Source organism: Brassica rapa, chromosome A02 (genome assembly GCF_000309985.2).
Source record: "Brassica rapa cultivar Chiifu-401-42 chromosome A02, CAAS_Brap_v3.01, whole genome shotgun sequence".
NCBI classification, from domain to species: Eukaryota; Viridiplantae; Streptophyta; class Magnoliopsida; order Brassicales; family Brassicaceae; genus Brassica; species Brassica rapa.
The window spans coordinates 29,800,739-29,816,700 of record NC_024796.2 but is presented as its reverse complement, the minus strand read 5'-3'; the positions used below and the strand labels follow the sequence as shown (position 1 = coordinate 29,816,700).

Genomic DNA, 15,962 nt, shown 5'->3' with positions numbered 1-15,962 from the left:
AAAATGTTTAAGCCCACAAAGTCAAAAAACAATTTATCAAATGTTATGTTTGAATAAAATATTACCAAAATAATAATATTTGAATTGAGAAAAATAACCAAATAATTAAAAGAATTAATTGAAAAATAATTGAAAAATATAGTCAAGTCTTGATAGATATGCAAAAGAATCTAAATTGATTACTTATTAAAATGTGTCAACAATTTTTGGTCAGTATATTAGTTTGATTTTTTTTATCAATAATTTCTTTAAAATATCCTAAATTGGTTACCAATTTTTAAAATTACACTCAATCAAAAACACAATAACATTTGGGGTTAGATTTAGTGATTACTATTTAAAGTTTAGTATTTAGAAGGTGGGATTGTGTTTATAAAATTCTATAAATATTATATAAATTATTCTTATGCATTTATAAATGATCTAGGAGAATTAATTTAGGTGGTGTTATTTGAATAGATGATGATTCTAAATTCTACTTTAAAATCTAGTGTTATTGAATATGGTATTTATAAATCAAATTTAAAATCTGGTGTTATTAAGTGTGATTTAAATGTAGTGTTATTCAACTTCAAAGGATCTAAAAATTCTTTGTATTTAAAATTGATTTCCAATCATTTGTGGTGGATTCTCATGAACAAATAAATCAAAATCCAAGGTATATTACGTAGATTTTAGAATTCATTAATTAAAAACTATGTTTAATTTTAAAAGTTTAATTGATTACAAAACTTAAAAATTGATTTTAAATCACCGATTGAATAACATCCCCTAAAATAAAATCACCCTATAAAAATAACTTCACGTTTTTTTATATAAGACACTGAATTTTCAAAACACAAACGCAGAATTTAAAAATAGAAACCCAAACTTAACACATTTTTCTTTAAAAAAAAATATATATATATATATATATATATAAAGATTTTGGAATTGAGAGTCTGAAAGCTTCCATAAACTTTTGATTTCGGTTTTTTTATATAAAACACTGAATTTTCAAAACACAAACGCAAGATTTCAAAATGGAAACACAAACTTAATACGTTTTTCTTATAAAAAAAGTTATAAAGATTTTGAAATTGAGAGTCTGAAAGCTTCCATAAATTTTCGATTTGATTCTAAAACTGGAAATGGACATCGCTTCCATGCTACATAGATCATGATTGTAAAAAATAATAAACTGTTCTTTTTCTTTAATTGTGGAAAATAGATAAAACTTGAAATCTTTACTTCATCTTCAGTTATATTGTCAAGGTCATAAATCCTTTTGCTCTCTCGAGGACAGTAACAAGACAGTTATATCTATAGCTCTCTTCCTCTCAAAATAAGTTCTCAAAGTTTGAAATATTGCATGTTATATCGATCATATGCAGCACACAAATAAGTTTCTGTTGTCTCACTGTTGGCCACCCAAAGGACTAAACCTTAAAATGTTGTGGCCTTGCTCTGAACTTTCTGAGGTGTCTTATTGTCCTGAAGAGAGATTACAGTTTCAAAAGCACCGATAAGAGCTTTCACTTTGGTCTTCCTCACCTTTGTCAACTTACTCATTGTCTCCTCAATCACATTGTTGAATAGTGTCATCATTTTTTTCTTCCCTTCTACCTTTTGATGCCTCAGAACAACCTTCTCATGTTTGCTTCCTTCACAAGAACCACTTCTTGTCTCAATACCTTTCAGATTCTTCTTCTTCTTCCCTTCGGTTTGAGGTTTCAGTTCCTGCACAACCTTCTTTCTGAACTTGATCCATTTAGGAGAAGCGTCCTCAGGTCTTGGTTCAAGAGTCTTCCCTTTCTTGAAACTCATCTGCTTAGCTAGATTCACCTTTGCACCTGACATCATCCTCTTAGGCCTAATCTTCTTCTCAGGGGTTTGATCTGCTTCAAGCTCTGCATCACCACTTTTCTTCTCAGATGATGCTTGCTTCTCACTCTGAACACCTTTGACGCTAGCTTCAACAACACACACTGTCTTCTCTTTTACATCTTCACCACTAATTGCCTGAGTGTTTCTCTTCTCCTTATTCTTTGGAGCAGAAACCTTCTTCATAGCAAAACTTGACTTATCATTTGCCAAGCCAGGAACCTTTTTAACTACAGCTGAACCAGTTAGAGTACTTATGGTTCCTTTGTTCCTCTTAGCTTCAACAGATCTCGCCATCTCACCATCTCTCTTTGCAGCCACAGAGCTTTCCGGTTTAGTCACACTTGCCAAAGACTTCTTTCTCAAACCTGGAATCTCAACTTTAACCGTCACTGAGGCTTCAACACTCTTTCTCCTCACTACCTTCCATGGTTTCACCGCATCATCATGTTGATCACACCTCTTGCCATGTGTCCCATGTTTGCAGTGATCATGAATTGAGCTCACATGATGATCACCGCGATAACGGGACTTAACCTGCGGTTTACCTGCTCGTGTACCAGCAGCTCTAGTTGAGTTCACACTTGGTGGCTTAGGCACAGGCACTTCATTAGTCTCTGATACACACTCTTCTTGACCCTTGGGTGCCTCAGATATAACAACATCTTCCACAGGTCCCACGTCCTTTACATGTGCCGTTTCCACAGAACCTTCTTCAGACATCTATAAACCACAAGAGTGGACAACTTTTAAACATATCAAATTAAAATAACTTTTCTTTCTGTACTCAAATTACATAACCAAAGATGACTAAACATTCTTCTTCATTTCAACAATTTTTAAACGAAGGAATCTACATCCAAAGGACACATGTTGACTTTTAAGAGTCTAAATCAAAACATGTGTGTCATGCCAACAAGTCATCAATGACATCAATACCTAAAAGACAAAACTGTAATCTGATCGTGATACAATTAAAACTGAGATATGATCAAATATTTGAGGACTACTCTGCAGGCTTTAAAGCCCTACCAACAGTTTTTAAACTCAAACATAACCAAACACACAAAACACAGAGAAATCAAGGATTCAGACAATGATACCTTTAGATTGCTTCTCAAGGAATGAAAACCTAATTCTCAGAAAATTACAAACAGAAGAAGATGAAGAAAATAATCGAACAGAAGATGAGAAGAAAATAAATTATATAAAACCAGAAGGTTGCCTTACCAAGGGAGACTAGTTTTCTCTTTACTTTGGGAAACAAAATTGATGAAAGAAGAAAAGTAGGTTTGATTGTTAGGAAAGTAAACACACACAAAACAACATAGAGAGAGAAGAAAATATTTCCTTTGGAGAAAGTCTTATGAGAGAGAGAGGGAGAGGCCAAGTTTTATAACTATACTAGGATCGGCCCGCCCTACGGACGGGAAGTTATAATAAAAACTATTTTATATGATTTTATATAAATCTATGAAGCATTTAAAATCATTATAGAAAATTGTATTACATACAAACAAATAATGATAACTTTAAAATATTCAATTTATTTGAGTAGAATATCATAACTTTAATAATATTTTCACAACAATTTTATCTTTATTTTACTATTCATTTTGGAGATTATATACTTATCTAACTATTATATAATTTAAAATTAAAATTATTTACTTTATTTCATTGTTTGTTTTAGTCTATGGATTAAAAATTACAGTCAATTGGATTCAGTAGAGTTATAAATAATAAGTGAACTTTCCGTTAATTTCTATTTCATTTATATGTTTTTTTATGAATTAAATTATTTTTATTTTTAAAGATATATTTTCTGAAAATTAATTACACATGGAAAAGAAATAACTTATTCATTAATATTTTAAAATCTATCTAATTACATTGGAGCGCTCACGTTTATTTTGTGTAATGATTTTTTTGATGGCCTTCCAACTTTAATCTCTCATTGTCTTATTTTACATCCATTCAGTCTTGTTCAAGTAGATTCTCCGGACTGCTAACTTTTCCCTACATAACATGAGAATATCGTATAGACAAATGGCATTGATATAAAAACTTTGTGTTGATGTTCGAAAGTGATGCATCCCTAAGTTGACACTATTTTTATGGTAATATTTTTGTATGTTTTTCACATACTGAGCTCCTGCTTTCCGAGTGGAAAGGCATCTCGTCATTAGATCAACGTAGCTGATTAGTGGTGCTCATGGATGGTCTGTAACGAATAGATACATATGTTCTTGTAGACCTAGGGATCCAGAGCGGTTTTGGATAAAATCAATAATGATTGCATGACATTTCCAACATTGATCTTTGAAAATTAACCATATTTATAATCTATGGAATAAGTTCAGGATTTTTCTTCAAAAATAAATAAGGTGAGGGTTTTATTAATTTTTTAATTCTTTTTTAGAAGAAATTATCTCACACATATTGGTCTCGCCCAAAAATAATAACCAAATGTTTTGATTTTGACCCATTTAATGTGTATTTGAAACCACTTGTAAAGCTCATTCAGGATTTTTTAAAATAATAACAATTCCTGGAGAACCAATGATCATATATGCATACTTAGAACTTCTACATACCAGTTTTATCTAAATTCTAAAGTAAAGATATTGAGCATGTACTTTTACAAAAAAAAATATTGAGCATGTTAGTGACAAACTAAATGCCATAATCCGAAACTCATATCCATACTCATAAGTCATAACCATTATAACACTAATACAACACGTGGAAGATCATGGCATCAACATCTAAGCAAGTGGCCTTTGATTAGATGAATTCTCCCGATGCAGAGAGCACCATGCTCAGCCGTAAGCTTCACCAGCAATCATTTTGAGAGCTTAGTCATTGCCGATATTTGCCCAAATCACCTCCTTTTTTCTTGGTGATACAATCTCTCCGCCGGTAAAAAATCAGAGCATAATCCAATAAGCATCTCAGTAAGTTTTTTTTGTGCAGCACTAATTTGTAATCTCTTTCTTCAATAAGTATAACATGAATCACTGACGTCTCAAATCTGAAAAAACAGATAACACTCTAATCAACGGAGAGCGGACTCTTTGTAGGGGGAACACCGAGAGTACTGAATCCGACCAGATGATTAGAAGAAATCCAACAACAATGATGATTGAGAAGGAGAAAGCGATGAATCTCAGGGAAAGGAACTCCCAGATTTATAGTAGTAGATTCATAAGGAGGTGTGTATTGATTGAGACGTGGTGGTAGTAGTGGGTCGGTGGCGTTTATGAGGAGGTTAATGGAGCATTGATAGCGGTGATTGAATGCAAGCGTTTTACGTAACGGTGCCGGATCTCCAAAGCCGCTGGGAAGCACATCGTTCATCACGACGGCGTCTTCGCTTTCCAAAGAACCGTTTGAAAAGAGGGTCGGTTGACGTGAGAAATCATTATGGGCTTAGGTTTGTGAAATTATGGAAGCCCAACTATTAAACAACCTAATCAATAACTTTTCTAGCGTTTATTTTTAGAAGCCCAACATGTGATGAACGAAGAAAGTCCATCCCGACGTGCGGTTAAATGAAACGCCGAGTTTCATTAATGGGGACACGTGGCAGCGCGAGAAAGCTCAACTTTCCTAGGTGGAATCCTAGGTGGCACATCCTGGAGAGAACAAACCTTACTTTATATATAAAGATATCTCTTCATATTTAAGTTTTATTTTTAATTTATTAAATTTCTTATTTATGTTACTTAAGATCCAATTAATAATTAATGGTGTTGTCATTTTTGGTCTATCTATTAATAAAAAAACTATAAAACTGATACTTTTATTTGATTAAGGAGGAATATAGATTAGTGGAATGTGTCTTTAACTATACAATATGAAAGATAGAAACTTGTTCCATTTTCATGAAGGTGTAGATACCGAAGCTAACGGAAGAGCAGCTAATTCCTTTGGAGTTTCTCCCTTGAAGCTATTGAAGCTCAAGTACCTTAAAAAAGAAACCATGATTTTCATTTGGACGCAAATATGGATAATCATCAGAAGCTAAACAAGAAACACAATGGTAACTTACAAATGGGTTAGCCTCTTCAGCTCACCAACCTCAGGGGGAAGGAATCACATCTTGTAGTTTATTCCACCTCAGGTTTCTAAAAGTTGCAACAGAGAAGATGATTAGGTGAAGCATTGGCATGATATGATGACACAAATAACACACTCCTGTCACATGCAAGTCTCAGAACAATAAACAAAGGTAAAATGAAAAAGACAGAAGATCAACCACACTATATCACTGTAAGAGCATAAGGAACATACAGTAACTTTCAGCCGTTTTAGTCGCTTAGTCTGTGAAGGGATTGGACCAGTCAGCTTGTTGTTATGTAGATCCTTGAAAAAAATCAAACAAACCAAACACCGTTTTCAATTTAACCATCTCAAAACATGAACGCTCTAACAGTCTAGTCAAATCCAAAAGGATTGTTACTGCAAGGTCCAACAATCGAAACCGCGTAAACTTATCTATGTTCAGTCAAGTAATATACAGAAGAAAACATTAAAGCCAGAACAAGAAGAAAAAAGTAGGACTTACAGTTCTGTGACCAAGGTGGGAGATCTCCATCTCCTCAAGGATCATGAATACACCACTCTCCATCCTAAAGAAGCTTTGATTTCATTCAAACCTTTCACTGTGCAAACAGATCAATACAATGAGCAAAGAGAGCTAATATTAATAATATATATATTAAGTAACTAGCTTCATGATTGATACACAGACAGAACTTGACTGAGGCTAGTAGTACATATACTATCGGATCTATTCCTTGTCCACACATAAGCCAATCGAAAAGAATAAAACTTTATAGAGAGATACAAAGAATCTTGACAATGGGTATGTTCCAAATCTGTTAAAGAGCTATAGAAATCAAAAGTAATGGAGAGAGGATTACATAAACACAGAAGAACCAGACGGTGGAAAAAAGCAGACTTTACCATCACGCTTCAACGTCTTGGAGTGAGAGAGTGAGAGAGCAAAGAAGAGAGACAAGACGCAGATCACAAGTACCTTCACACTTTGTTTGACGCAGAACCGGTTAAACCAAAACCAAGCCTTAAAACAGAGTTGACTACATTCTCTCACTCACAGAGCGTTGACAGAGAGAGACAAGAGAATAGTGTTTTTTTTTTGTGAAATATGCCACGTCATACAGCTTATTATTAAAAAAATGCTTTTCACCTATTAGCCCAAATATAACGGGCCTAAATGTCAGGCCCATTATTAAACCGGTTTAATTATTCTTTCCCGGTTCAATTTCGGTTTTAACTAACTACTAGGTTTATGTAAGCACGGAGAAGGAACCTCAACGCCGAGCTCCCACTTTGTTGTCGTCGACGTGAGGGAACTAATCACACATCGACGTTTTCATCTTAGGTATGTTTATACGAATTTGGACTTTGGAGTTTCGTTTCCTCAGATTCTATTCTTACCTGAATTTGATTGGATGGATCCTCTCTTGTGTGAATTAGATGTTCTTGTCTCTTTTAGTTGTTGTCTGCAATTACTATACAATTTTGGTGGAGTTTAGTACTTTAGTTGTATGTCGGCTGTTAAGTTGTTGTTTTAGATACAATTTAATCGGTTTTGGTTTTTTTTTTAATTGCTTCTTTAGCATATTTTTTCAGTGAAGCTTTTGTTGCTAATGTTAGAGATTGAATGCTGCTGATAAATGAATCTCCTCACTAACTAGTTTTGATTTTCTGGAGAAAGTTTGGTTCTTTTTTGCTTTAATCCAATTCCACTGTCATATGTCAAAGTTTGTGTCTTTAGCCCTTATCTTGACTCATTCTCTTTTGTTTTTTTTGGCACTGCTAATCACTTTCCTAGATTGTGTGTTGTTATATTGAATTGCGTTTATGCAGGGCTTTGTACAATAAAGGGTTAATGTCTATTACTGCAGTGGTAGAGAAAATTCAAGTTTATGACTCTTTAAGTATGTGTATGGCTATTAAGTTCCTTCTTGATTGTCTAAAGAGGTTGTTTTAGAGTCAATTTAATCGGTTTTGTTTAAAAGTTTTGGTTTTTATTGCCATAGTTTTCAGTGAAGCTTTGTGTTGTTAATGTTTGATTTTCTGGAGAAAGTTTGGTTCTTTTTTGCTTATAATCCAGTTCCACTGTCTACAAAATCTTCTTTTCATATGTCAAAGTTTGTGTCTTTAGCCCTTATCTTGACTCTTAATCTTTGTTAATGTAAGCAGGCTTTGTACCAATAAAAGGGGTTAGTTTTCATTCACTGCGATGGTAGATAAAGCTCAAGTCATCAGCCTCTGTCGCTCCCTGCTTCGAGCGGGGCGTCAGTACCCTGACTACAACATCAGGGAGTACGCTAAGAGAAGGACCTTGGATGGGTTCCGCATGAACAAGAATCTCACCGACCATTCTAAGGTGGAGGAGGCTTATGCTGAAGGCAAGAAGCAGCTGGAGGTTGTGGAGAGGGTGGTCAAGGTTTACTTGGCGTATCCTCCCAAGACCAAGAACATCATGGAACTCAAGCTTCAGTAGTGGATATGTATGTTTGTCACTTTTAATACACTCCAAAGCTATTTGTTATTGTTATTGGTCATGTTTCTTAGTTCTTTTCCCAACTATGAGACATTGCTTTGTGTGATTCTCATGTAATATTTGTGTCTTGATGGCTTCAGACCCTTTATTGAGTGAAGAGAGGATCAGAGAATAATTTTGTATTAGAGCTGAGATAAAAAGAGTCTTTGTGTTAATTCTTCTTACTAATAAATCTCACATGTTCTCAATTTTTCTGTAGTGTATGTCTACCTTTAGCTCTGATGCTGTTAGGTTATAGATTCATACACATTATCTATGAATTGTCAGGAGACAAATCTGTATGATACAGAAGAACAACAACAATATGGTTGCTTGTGTTGTATACAAATAAAGTTTAGGTTTTCCATAATAAGAAGCGTTTTGAGTTTAAGCAACAAGATTCACAGAAGATTAAAACAAAAGAGGGTCTGTGATGAACATGTATAACTCTGTTCATCCACTTCCCAGCTGGCAGCTGCTGTTTTGGTTGCACTTGAAGTTGAATTCTTCAACATCATGATGAAGATTGTTTTTCTCTGTCACTTCACATGTCAACTTCCATGTTCTTTAGCTCCCCCCAACAGATCACTCAAATCTGAAACCCATCTTGTAGCTTTGCTTTTTTTTCCATCTGTTGAAAACGAGTCTAGTTTTAGCAAGACAAAATGATCGAGTTCCACTACAGCTAGATGACAAAAGCAGTAATAAAGGACAGAGGCTTGATCATTAAAGCAACACAAGTTAGACTTAAGAGGAGAACATGTCTTGGAGGAGCACTGACACCATCAAATCTCAAAGATGACTGAACCGACCTTCTCCTGTAGATGATGATGATACAAGCTCAGCTTGAATACACTCTCTAGTCTCTTCCTAAATCATTCACATGGCCCAAAGAGAGACGGAGAGAGCCCAAAGAGGAGCAGAGAAGCGTGTAGAAGTTGAAAAAAAAAAGAAAAGAAACGTGCGCCGTCTGCAACCTCCACGTTGCTTCCCTGTTACTGGTTGACACCTCCTCAATCATTTCTCAATTTCTCCTCACACCTGTCCTCTCCTCCCTTATTCACTTTGATTATGTTTATTCACTTTGATTTGATCTCTATTTAATATCCTTCTCCAAATCATTCAAATCCAACAAAACAGCTCATTACAAAAAGTATATGGTTAAACTAAGTAACATGTGTCGGTCCATTACATAATACTACAACTCTAAAAAAAACAAAAACTTTGTCGTTTTCGTACCTTTTTTGTTTCTCTCAGATTAACAAGAAGACTCCTGAGATGTGGTAAAGTTTCCACCTTTATCATCTCCAACTACAAACCACAGCCTCAAACACACACAGATCTTGTCTCTTTTCTTAGTTATCATCTTGTCCTGATGGGCTTGGAGTACGATCAAGACTCGGGATCGTCCACCCACTCCCTCCGATCATCCTCCAACTCCCTCTACGTCCCACGAGAAGACACCCCTCTCCTCGGCCCACGAACCCTCTCCTCACAGCCCAAAACCTTCGCCAACGTCTTCATCGCCATCGTCGGCGCCGGCGTCCTCGGCCTCCCCTACACCTTCAAGAAAACCGGATGGCTCCTCGGCCTCCTCACCCTCTTCTTCGTCTCCTCCCTCACCTTCTTCTGCATGATGCTCCTCGTCCGCACCCGCCGCAAGCTCGAGTCCCTCTCCGGCTTCTCCTCCATCACCTCCTTCGGCGACCTCGGCGAAGCCGTCTGCGGCCCCGCCGGGCGCCTCGTCGTCGACGTCATGCTCGTCCTCTCCCAGGCAGGGTTCTGCGTCAGCTACTTGATCTTCGTCGCCACCACCATGGCCAACTTGCTTAGCCGTGGGACTGAAGTTATCTTGGGGCTTGATCCCAGCTCTGTGTACATGTGGGCGTGTTTCCCTTTTCAGCTCGGGCTTAACTCCATCCCCACGCTGACTCATCTCGCTCCTTTGAGTATATTCGCTGATGTTGTTGACGTGGCGGCTACCTTGGTGGTTATGGTTCAGGATGTGTTTATCTTTGTTAAGAAGAGACCTCCTTTGAGAGTCTTTGGTGGCTTCTCTGTGTTCTTTTATGGGTTGGGAGTCGCTGTGTATGCGTTTGAAGGGATTGGAATGGTAAAAAAGACAAATCACTTCCCTCTCTCATTACATCTCATTACATCTCCTGTCTCTATGGTTAGACGTTTTATAGAAAAGTATTGTTTAGGAGTTGTTTGAAGGGACTGGAATGGTAAAAGAGAATCACTTTCCTCTTCATTACATCTCCTGTCTCTATGTTTTGAAACCAATGTTTGAAAAATCGCTAGGCGGTGGTTAGGCATTTCGTAGAAAATTATTGTTTAGGAGTTGCTGTGTAGGCGTTTGAAGTGATTGGAATGGTAAAAGAGAATCACTTTCCTCTTTATTACATCCTGTCTCTATGTGTTGTCTGTGTTGAAACCAATGTTCAAAAAAAAATCGCTAGGCGGTGGTTAGGCATTTCGTAGAAAATTACTGTTTAGGAGTTGTTTGAAGGGATTGGAATGGTAAAAAAGACAATCACTTCCCTCTCTCATTACATCTTCTGTCTCTGTGTTTTGAAACCAATGTTTGAAAAATCGCTAGGCGGTCGTTAGACGTTTTGTAGAAAATTATTGTTTAGGAGTTGCTGTGTATGCATTTGAAGGTATTGGAATGGTAAAGACAAACACTTTCTACTTTATTACATCTCCTGTCTCTGTGTTTTGAAACCAATGTTTAAAAAATCGCTAGGCGTTAGACGTTTTATAGAAAAGTATTGTTTAGGAGTTGTTTGAAGGGATTGGAATGGTAAAAGAGAATCACTCTCCTCTCTATTACATCTCATGTTGTTGTCTTTGTTGAAACCAATGTTCAAAAAATCGCTAGGTGGAGTTTTGCACAGAAGATTATTGTTTAAGCAGACATCGTCTAGACCTATTTTTTAACACTGGTTGAAACATCTCTACAGGTACTTCCTTTGGAGCTAGAGGCTAAGTACAAAGACAAGTTTGGAAGAGCGTTGGGGCTAGCCATGGGGTTAATCTCGATCATGTACGGAGCGTTTGGGCTGCTAGGGTACATGGCTTATGGAGACGAGACTAAAGATATCATCACCACAAACCTAGGAGCAGGTTTGGTGAGCACTCTTGTTCAGCTAGGCTTAGCAATCAACCTCTTCTTCACGTTTCCACTCATGATGCATCCTGTCTATGAGGTCATAGAGCGCCGTCTCTGCAGCTCTAGTTACTCCATTTGGGTTCGTTGGTCCACTGTGCTGGTGGTCACTCTCGTTGCCCTGCTTGTCCCTAACTTTGCAGACTTCTTGTCTCTTGTTGGGAGCAGTGTTTGTGTGGTGTTGGGGTTTGTTTTGCCATCGCTCTTCCACTTACAGGCTTTCAAAGAGGAGCTGAGCTTTGCAAGAAAGGTGGTAGATGTTGTTATTTTCCTCATTGGTGTTATGATAGCTGTGACTGGGACATGGACTGCTGTCATTGAGATCATGACATCCAAGGCCTGATCATTTTTCTTTCATTGAAGATTCTTGTTAGCAGTAGAAACAAGAAGAGAAGAAGACATTGTTGGTTGTTATTTCTGTTGCGTTCCCTTCCACACTTGTTTTTGTTTGAGTCTTTTATTACTATTTTGTAAGAAAGACTCTTGAAGAGATAACCAATAATACAAGTATTCTTAAGAGTGTGACCGTGCGGGATTTATTTTGTAGTTATTGTGTCATTATGTTTTATACAATAGAGATGGTTTATTTAATTCGAAGTAAAGAAAAGAACTAACAGTGTGTATAATTTTTTTGAAATGGACTAACCATTTATGTTTTCCATATACTGCTTTCTTATGTAGAAATGATTCTTTGATCGAATGTTTAACTGTTTAGTTGCTTTTCATCTCTAGTTGTACCTTATGTGGAAGCATCCTTCTGTAGATGCAAAGATAATCAGATAAGCACAACAAAGATCAATTTTTTTTTACAAAAACTTAAATAAGATTATGAAACTATGAGAGAGATTCATACATCATCTTTCTGTTTGTCAGAATTTCTTGAGAAAGTATATGTTTGCTTGTATTCTATTAAGATTTTTGTTCTTTCATAATCAATATCCAATATTTTTTTTTTGTCACTGAAATTATATTAAAGATAGAAAATAAAGGAGGTTCTGGCCCAAATGGCCTTAGCCCAAGTTCAAAACACGGTGGTGAAGAGCCGCCTTAGCTAAGCGATCACAGTTTGAGTTTTTCGATCTAGCGATATGAAGAAAAAGGATAGAAGCGAAAGCAGAAGAGATTGATCGGATGTCTGAGACAATTCCAATAATTTCTTTTCTCTGCGATTTGCCGGTGATTGCTCCAAGGAGCGTTAAGCAGTCGGTGTGGATTCTGAGATCGGCGATCTCTAGCTCCACAGCCTTCGATAGAGCCGCTCGAACCGCCATGGCTTCCGCCACTAGTGGTGATCCAACAAACTCCTCTACACGGGTTTCTTCCCATACGATCGGGGGGGATGAGCCTGAGAACGTCCAGGCTAGTCCTGCTCTCTTTCTCTCTTTCTCCCAAGCCGCGTCTGTGTGGCAGATGACCGCTTCCCCATTTTGTTGCCTTCTACTAGATGATGTCGTCTCCCTCTCCTTCTGCAACATGGAGGTATGAAGTTCGTTCTTTTGCTGCGCTAGATTCCATTCTTGTGCTGATGCTATTCCTTTTGTCGCTGTCTCCTCAGATGTATAGCTTTTCTTTTCAAAGACCAGCGCGTTTCTTGAAGTCCAGATTGCCCAGCAGATCCAAGGTAGTACACTGCCTCTGATTCCTGTCGGAGGAAGACAAATTGCTTGCCGGAACTTTGTGATTGCTCAAATCAATATCCAATATAAACATAGACAGAAACGTATATAAGCAACTAGTTCACTGAAGAAACACGAGAGGAAGGAGTGTAATGAACATATAACTATGTTCATCTACTTCCTGAGCAACCGGCTGGCACGTTGGTTTGATTGTTGCACTCTGTAATTGAGTTCGTCAACATCATCATGAAGATGATCAAGACCATCTTTCTGCTTTTCCATTTCACTTCCCATGTCAACTGCCATGTTCTTTAGCTCCCCTAGTAGATCACTCAAATCAGAAAGTCCATCATCTTGCTTAGCTTTTTCCATCTGTCATAAACGTATAAATTAGTAAAGATTACATAACTTTTTTTACTCAAATGTCAAGAGAAGCTAGCTTTTGATGTTTAATCAATGTATCAGGGTATGGATCTTTGTGCATTTGCATCATGTTCATGCAACACTCATCTAGGACCGGTCCTGAGCATAGACTAGTGAAGCATTGGCCTATGGTCTCTAAAATTGAAAACTTTATAGGTTCCCAAATTTGAAAAAAAAAATTATATAAATCTTTACTTAATTGTTTATAGTCTCAAAATCTTAGTACCTGCCCTTAATCTCATATGTGAGATTATAGTAATGTTCCTCTGAAAGAAAGAAAAAAAAGCAAGAGAGGGAAGAGAAGTGCTAACCTCCACTCTCTGATAGGCATCAGCTGATTCAGGGAGAGGTTCTCTGGTTCTTGACTGTGCTTTTGGTGCTGGACTCAGTCCCAGTTTTTCCCTTTTCTCTAAGTGGTTAACTCTTCTCGTTGGTGAGTGATCTAAAAACACACACAATGGGAATCATGCAGTTAGTAAGAAAAAAAAAACTAAAATAGCTGCGAGAATAAACCAAGAAGCAAACCTCTAGATATGACAGGACCATTTATAGGGCGAGTCTTCTTCGGCTTCCATGTCTTTGAAAACATACCTCCAAGGCTTCCAAGAAGCTTCTCGCCCTTCAAAATCAAAATATCTTAATCAATATACCTCATGTGACTCATGTCATTATTTTATTTCACACCAATGTTCGAGAAATCGCAAGGCCCTAACTATGGGATCATTGACTAGACACGGCCGTCTAGACCGATATTTTTAGTGTCTAGACTGATTTTTTAAAAAATCGGTCTAGAAAAATCATTTTGTTAAGGTCTGATTTGCCGACTAGGCTTATTTTTAGAATACTGTTTCACACCAAACAAACACACCCTCTCATCTGTAATCAATTAATAAGAAAAAAAACAAGAGAGAGAGAGAGAGCTTACTCTACTGAGATCATGATCAATTTCAACAGCTTTATGATGCGTCCTCGTGATTTGCTCACCCTGGTCATGTAACATGACCAAAGTTCTAGTAGCATCTGACCTTATCTCTTCAGCTACTTTCAGACAACCTTGAACAGACTTTGTAGTCTCTTCAGCTTTGTACACAGCATAGCCTTCAAGCTCCTGAACAGACTGGTTCTCAACACCTCCTGAATCCCTGAAATTGTTCTTGTACTGGTGTCTCGAGTTCGAAGTCAATGACTGCTTGGAAGAGCTACTACTAGACCCTTTCTCAACCTCATCAAAAGGGTTGGTCGTGATAGCTAAAGAGGGTTCAGAGGAAGTTCTCTTGGAGGGGTTAAGGGTGGTATCATCTGAATCAAACGGGTTTGGTTTGTGGAATCCAGGATCAGCAGAGTTGTGCTTGGGAAGGTTTGCTGGTGATTTCTTCGAACCGAACATTGTCTCTTAAAAACTTGTGGACAAACGAATATTTGGGTTGGTTATGTAATAAACTTTCCTGCAGAAACCAAACAGTGGTCAAGATTTGATGCTTTGGTTCTGACTTGGAAGCTAAACAACAAAAGTAAGAGTAAAAAGGGGGTTTTGTCCAAGACAAAACATAGAAGCTACGGTAGCGAATAATATCAACGAATAAACAAAAAAAAATGTAAGATCCATCGATTGCACTTTGTTTCTTTTAGATATCAAAAGGAGAGTGCTTGAAAATAATGGAGCAGATGGTGCAGGGACAATTGAAGTGGCTAAAAGAGACAAACGTACAATACTTTCAATAATCATCAGACAACAAACATTCAGTCGGAACAGGAACAGAAGAACAGGTTACCTGAATGGATGAGGAATGGAGTAGAGTAGAAGAGACGCGGAAGAAGATTGGTGTTTAAAAGGACCAAATCAATGCGTATAAGAAGGGATCAAAATAAGGAAAACGATTTAACGCGGAACGACCCAAGAAGAAGGTTTTTAGTTCAAAAGTCTTTAGGATTTGTCTTTACGAAATATTAATATCTTGTAGCAATTAAACTACGTATATATATCTATCTATTAAATAAAACAAAATTATTAATTCCACTCTCTTTTTTCATGCACCAGTGTAAAAAATATGTTAGTTTCAACAAAAGATACAATAAATTTACCAGAAAAATTAGAATTTTTAATAACTAAATATCTCTTTTTTCTATTTTTTGTTTCCTTTTCCCTGTATTTTTGACGTTTGGGGACATGTTATCGATCAACTTTTAACCAAAAACAACCTTCTTTGTTGAATTTGTCAAACAACATGATATAATGTAGCCCAAAATATCATATACTTGAAGATTAAAATATGATAGTTTGACCATGCATATATGCACGTGTGATATGCCC

The 15,962-nt window shown here is 36.9% G+C and overlaps 5 protein-coding genes and 3 long non-coding RNA genes across 17 annotated transcripts; 5 read left to right on the top strand and 3 right to left on the bottom strand.

Moving 5' to 3' along the window:
- Nucleotides 1–1,166: 1,166 nt before the first annotated feature.
- LOC103854946 lies at nt 1,167–7,043 on the bottom strand. Of its 7 annotated transcripts, XM_033284539.1 has the most exons (8): nt 6,792–6,995; nt 6,434–6,530; nt 6,160–6,231; nt 5,918–5,993; nt 5,522–5,833; nt 3,094–3,267; nt 2,967–2,995; nt 1,167–2,586 (listed from the first exon to the last, which is right to left on the bottom strand). In XM_033284539.1, exon 8 carries the CDS (start codon nt 2,584–2,586, stop codon nt 1,426–1,428), a length of 1,161 nt encoding a protein of 386 aa, XP_033140430.1. In that variant the 5' UTR covers nt 2,967–2,995; nt 3,094–3,267; nt 5,522–5,833; nt 5,918–5,993; nt 6,160–6,231; nt 6,434–6,530; nt 6,792–6,995; the 3' UTR covers nt 1,167–1,425. The 7 variants fall into 7 exon arrangements, with proteins under 7 accessions (XP_033140430.1, XP_033140429.1, XP_033140433.1 ...); XM_033284538.1 differs by having other exon boundaries at nt 2,967–3,267; XM_033284542.1 differs by lacking the exon at nt 2,967–2,995.
- Nucleotides 3,282–4,999, top strand: LOC103854947. The gene is made up of 2 exons (XR_630604.3): nt 3,282–4,820; nt 4,910–4,999. It is a non-coding gene; the product is annotated as an uncharacterized LOC103854947 (long non-coding RNA).
- Nucleotides 7,044–7,094: 51 nt separating the features above from the next.
- LOC103854939 (LYR motif-containing protein 4B) lies at nt 7,095–8,621 on the top strand. Of its 2 annotated transcripts, none has more exons than XM_009131905.3 (2): nt 7,095–7,273; nt 8,098–8,621. In XM_009131905.3, exon 2 carries the CDS (start codon nt 8,138–8,140, stop codon nt 8,399–8,401), a length of 264 nt encoding a protein of 87 aa, XP_009130153.1. In that variant the 5' UTR covers nt 7,095–7,273; nt 8,098–8,137; the 3' UTR covers nt 8,402–8,621. The 2 variants fall into 2 exon arrangements, with proteins under 2 accessions (XP_009130153.1, XP_009130154.1); XM_009131906.3 differs by having other exon boundaries at nt 7,188–7,273; nt 8,095–8,621.
- Nucleotides 8,426–9,479, bottom strand: LOC103854940. Of its 2 annotated transcripts, none has more exons than XR_630599.3 (2): nt 9,253–9,479; nt 8,426–9,071 (listed from the first exon to the last, which is right to left on the bottom strand). It is a non-coding gene; the product is annotated as an uncharacterized LOC103854940 (long non-coding RNA). The 2 variants fall into 2 exon arrangements; XR_630600.3 differs by having other exon boundaries at nt 9,222–9,441.
- Nucleotides 9,480–9,585: 106 nt separating this feature from the next.
- LOC103854941 (amino acid transporter AVT3A) lies at nt 9,586–12,203 on the top strand. Its single transcript, XM_009131907.3, has 2 exons — nt 9,586–10,553; nt 11,407–12,203. Exons 1-2 carry the CDS (start codon nt 9,816–9,818, stop codon nt 11,953–11,955), a joined length of 1,287 nt encoding a protein of 428 aa, XP_009130155.1. The 5' UTR covers nt 9,586–9,815; the 3' UTR covers nt 11,956–12,203.
- A 189-nt stretch (nt 12,204–12,392) lies between these two features.
- LOC103854944 (SNAP25 homologous protein SNAP33) lies at nt 12,393–15,830 on the bottom strand. Of its 2 annotated transcripts, XR_004455201.1 has the most exons (6): nt 15,424–15,830; nt 14,577–15,096; nt 14,177–14,270; nt 13,963–14,093; nt 13,317–13,600; nt 12,393–12,558 (listed from the first exon to the last, which is right to left on the bottom strand). XR_004455201.1 is itself a non-coding variant. In XM_009131910.3 (5 exons), the coding sequence occupies exons 2-5, from the start codon at nt 15,036–15,038 to the stop codon at nt 13,403–13,405; spliced, it is 885 nt and encodes a 294-aa protein (XP_009130158.1). In that variant the 5' UTR covers nt 15,039–15,096; nt 15,424–15,830; the 3' UTR covers nt 13,277–13,402. The 2 variants fall into 2 exon arrangements, 1 of the variants encoding a protein (XP_009130158.1); XM_009131910.3 differs by lacking the exon at nt 12,393–12,558 and having other exon boundaries at nt 13,277–13,600.
- On the top strand, nt 12,573–13,681 carry LOC103854943. Its single transcript, XM_009131909.3, has 2 exons — nt 12,573–13,091; nt 13,168–13,681. Exons 1-2 carry the CDS (start codon nt 12,744–12,746, stop codon nt 13,249–13,251), a joined length of 432 nt encoding a protein of 143 aa, XP_009130157.2. The 5' UTR covers nt 12,573–12,743; the 3' UTR covers nt 13,252–13,681.
- On the top strand, nt 15,105–15,663 carry LOC117131814. The gene is made up of 2 exons (XR_004455211.1): nt 15,105–15,246; nt 15,294–15,663. It is a non-coding gene; the product is annotated as an uncharacterized LOC117131814 (long non-coding RNA).
- Nucleotides 15,831–15,962: the final 132 nt, after the last annotated feature.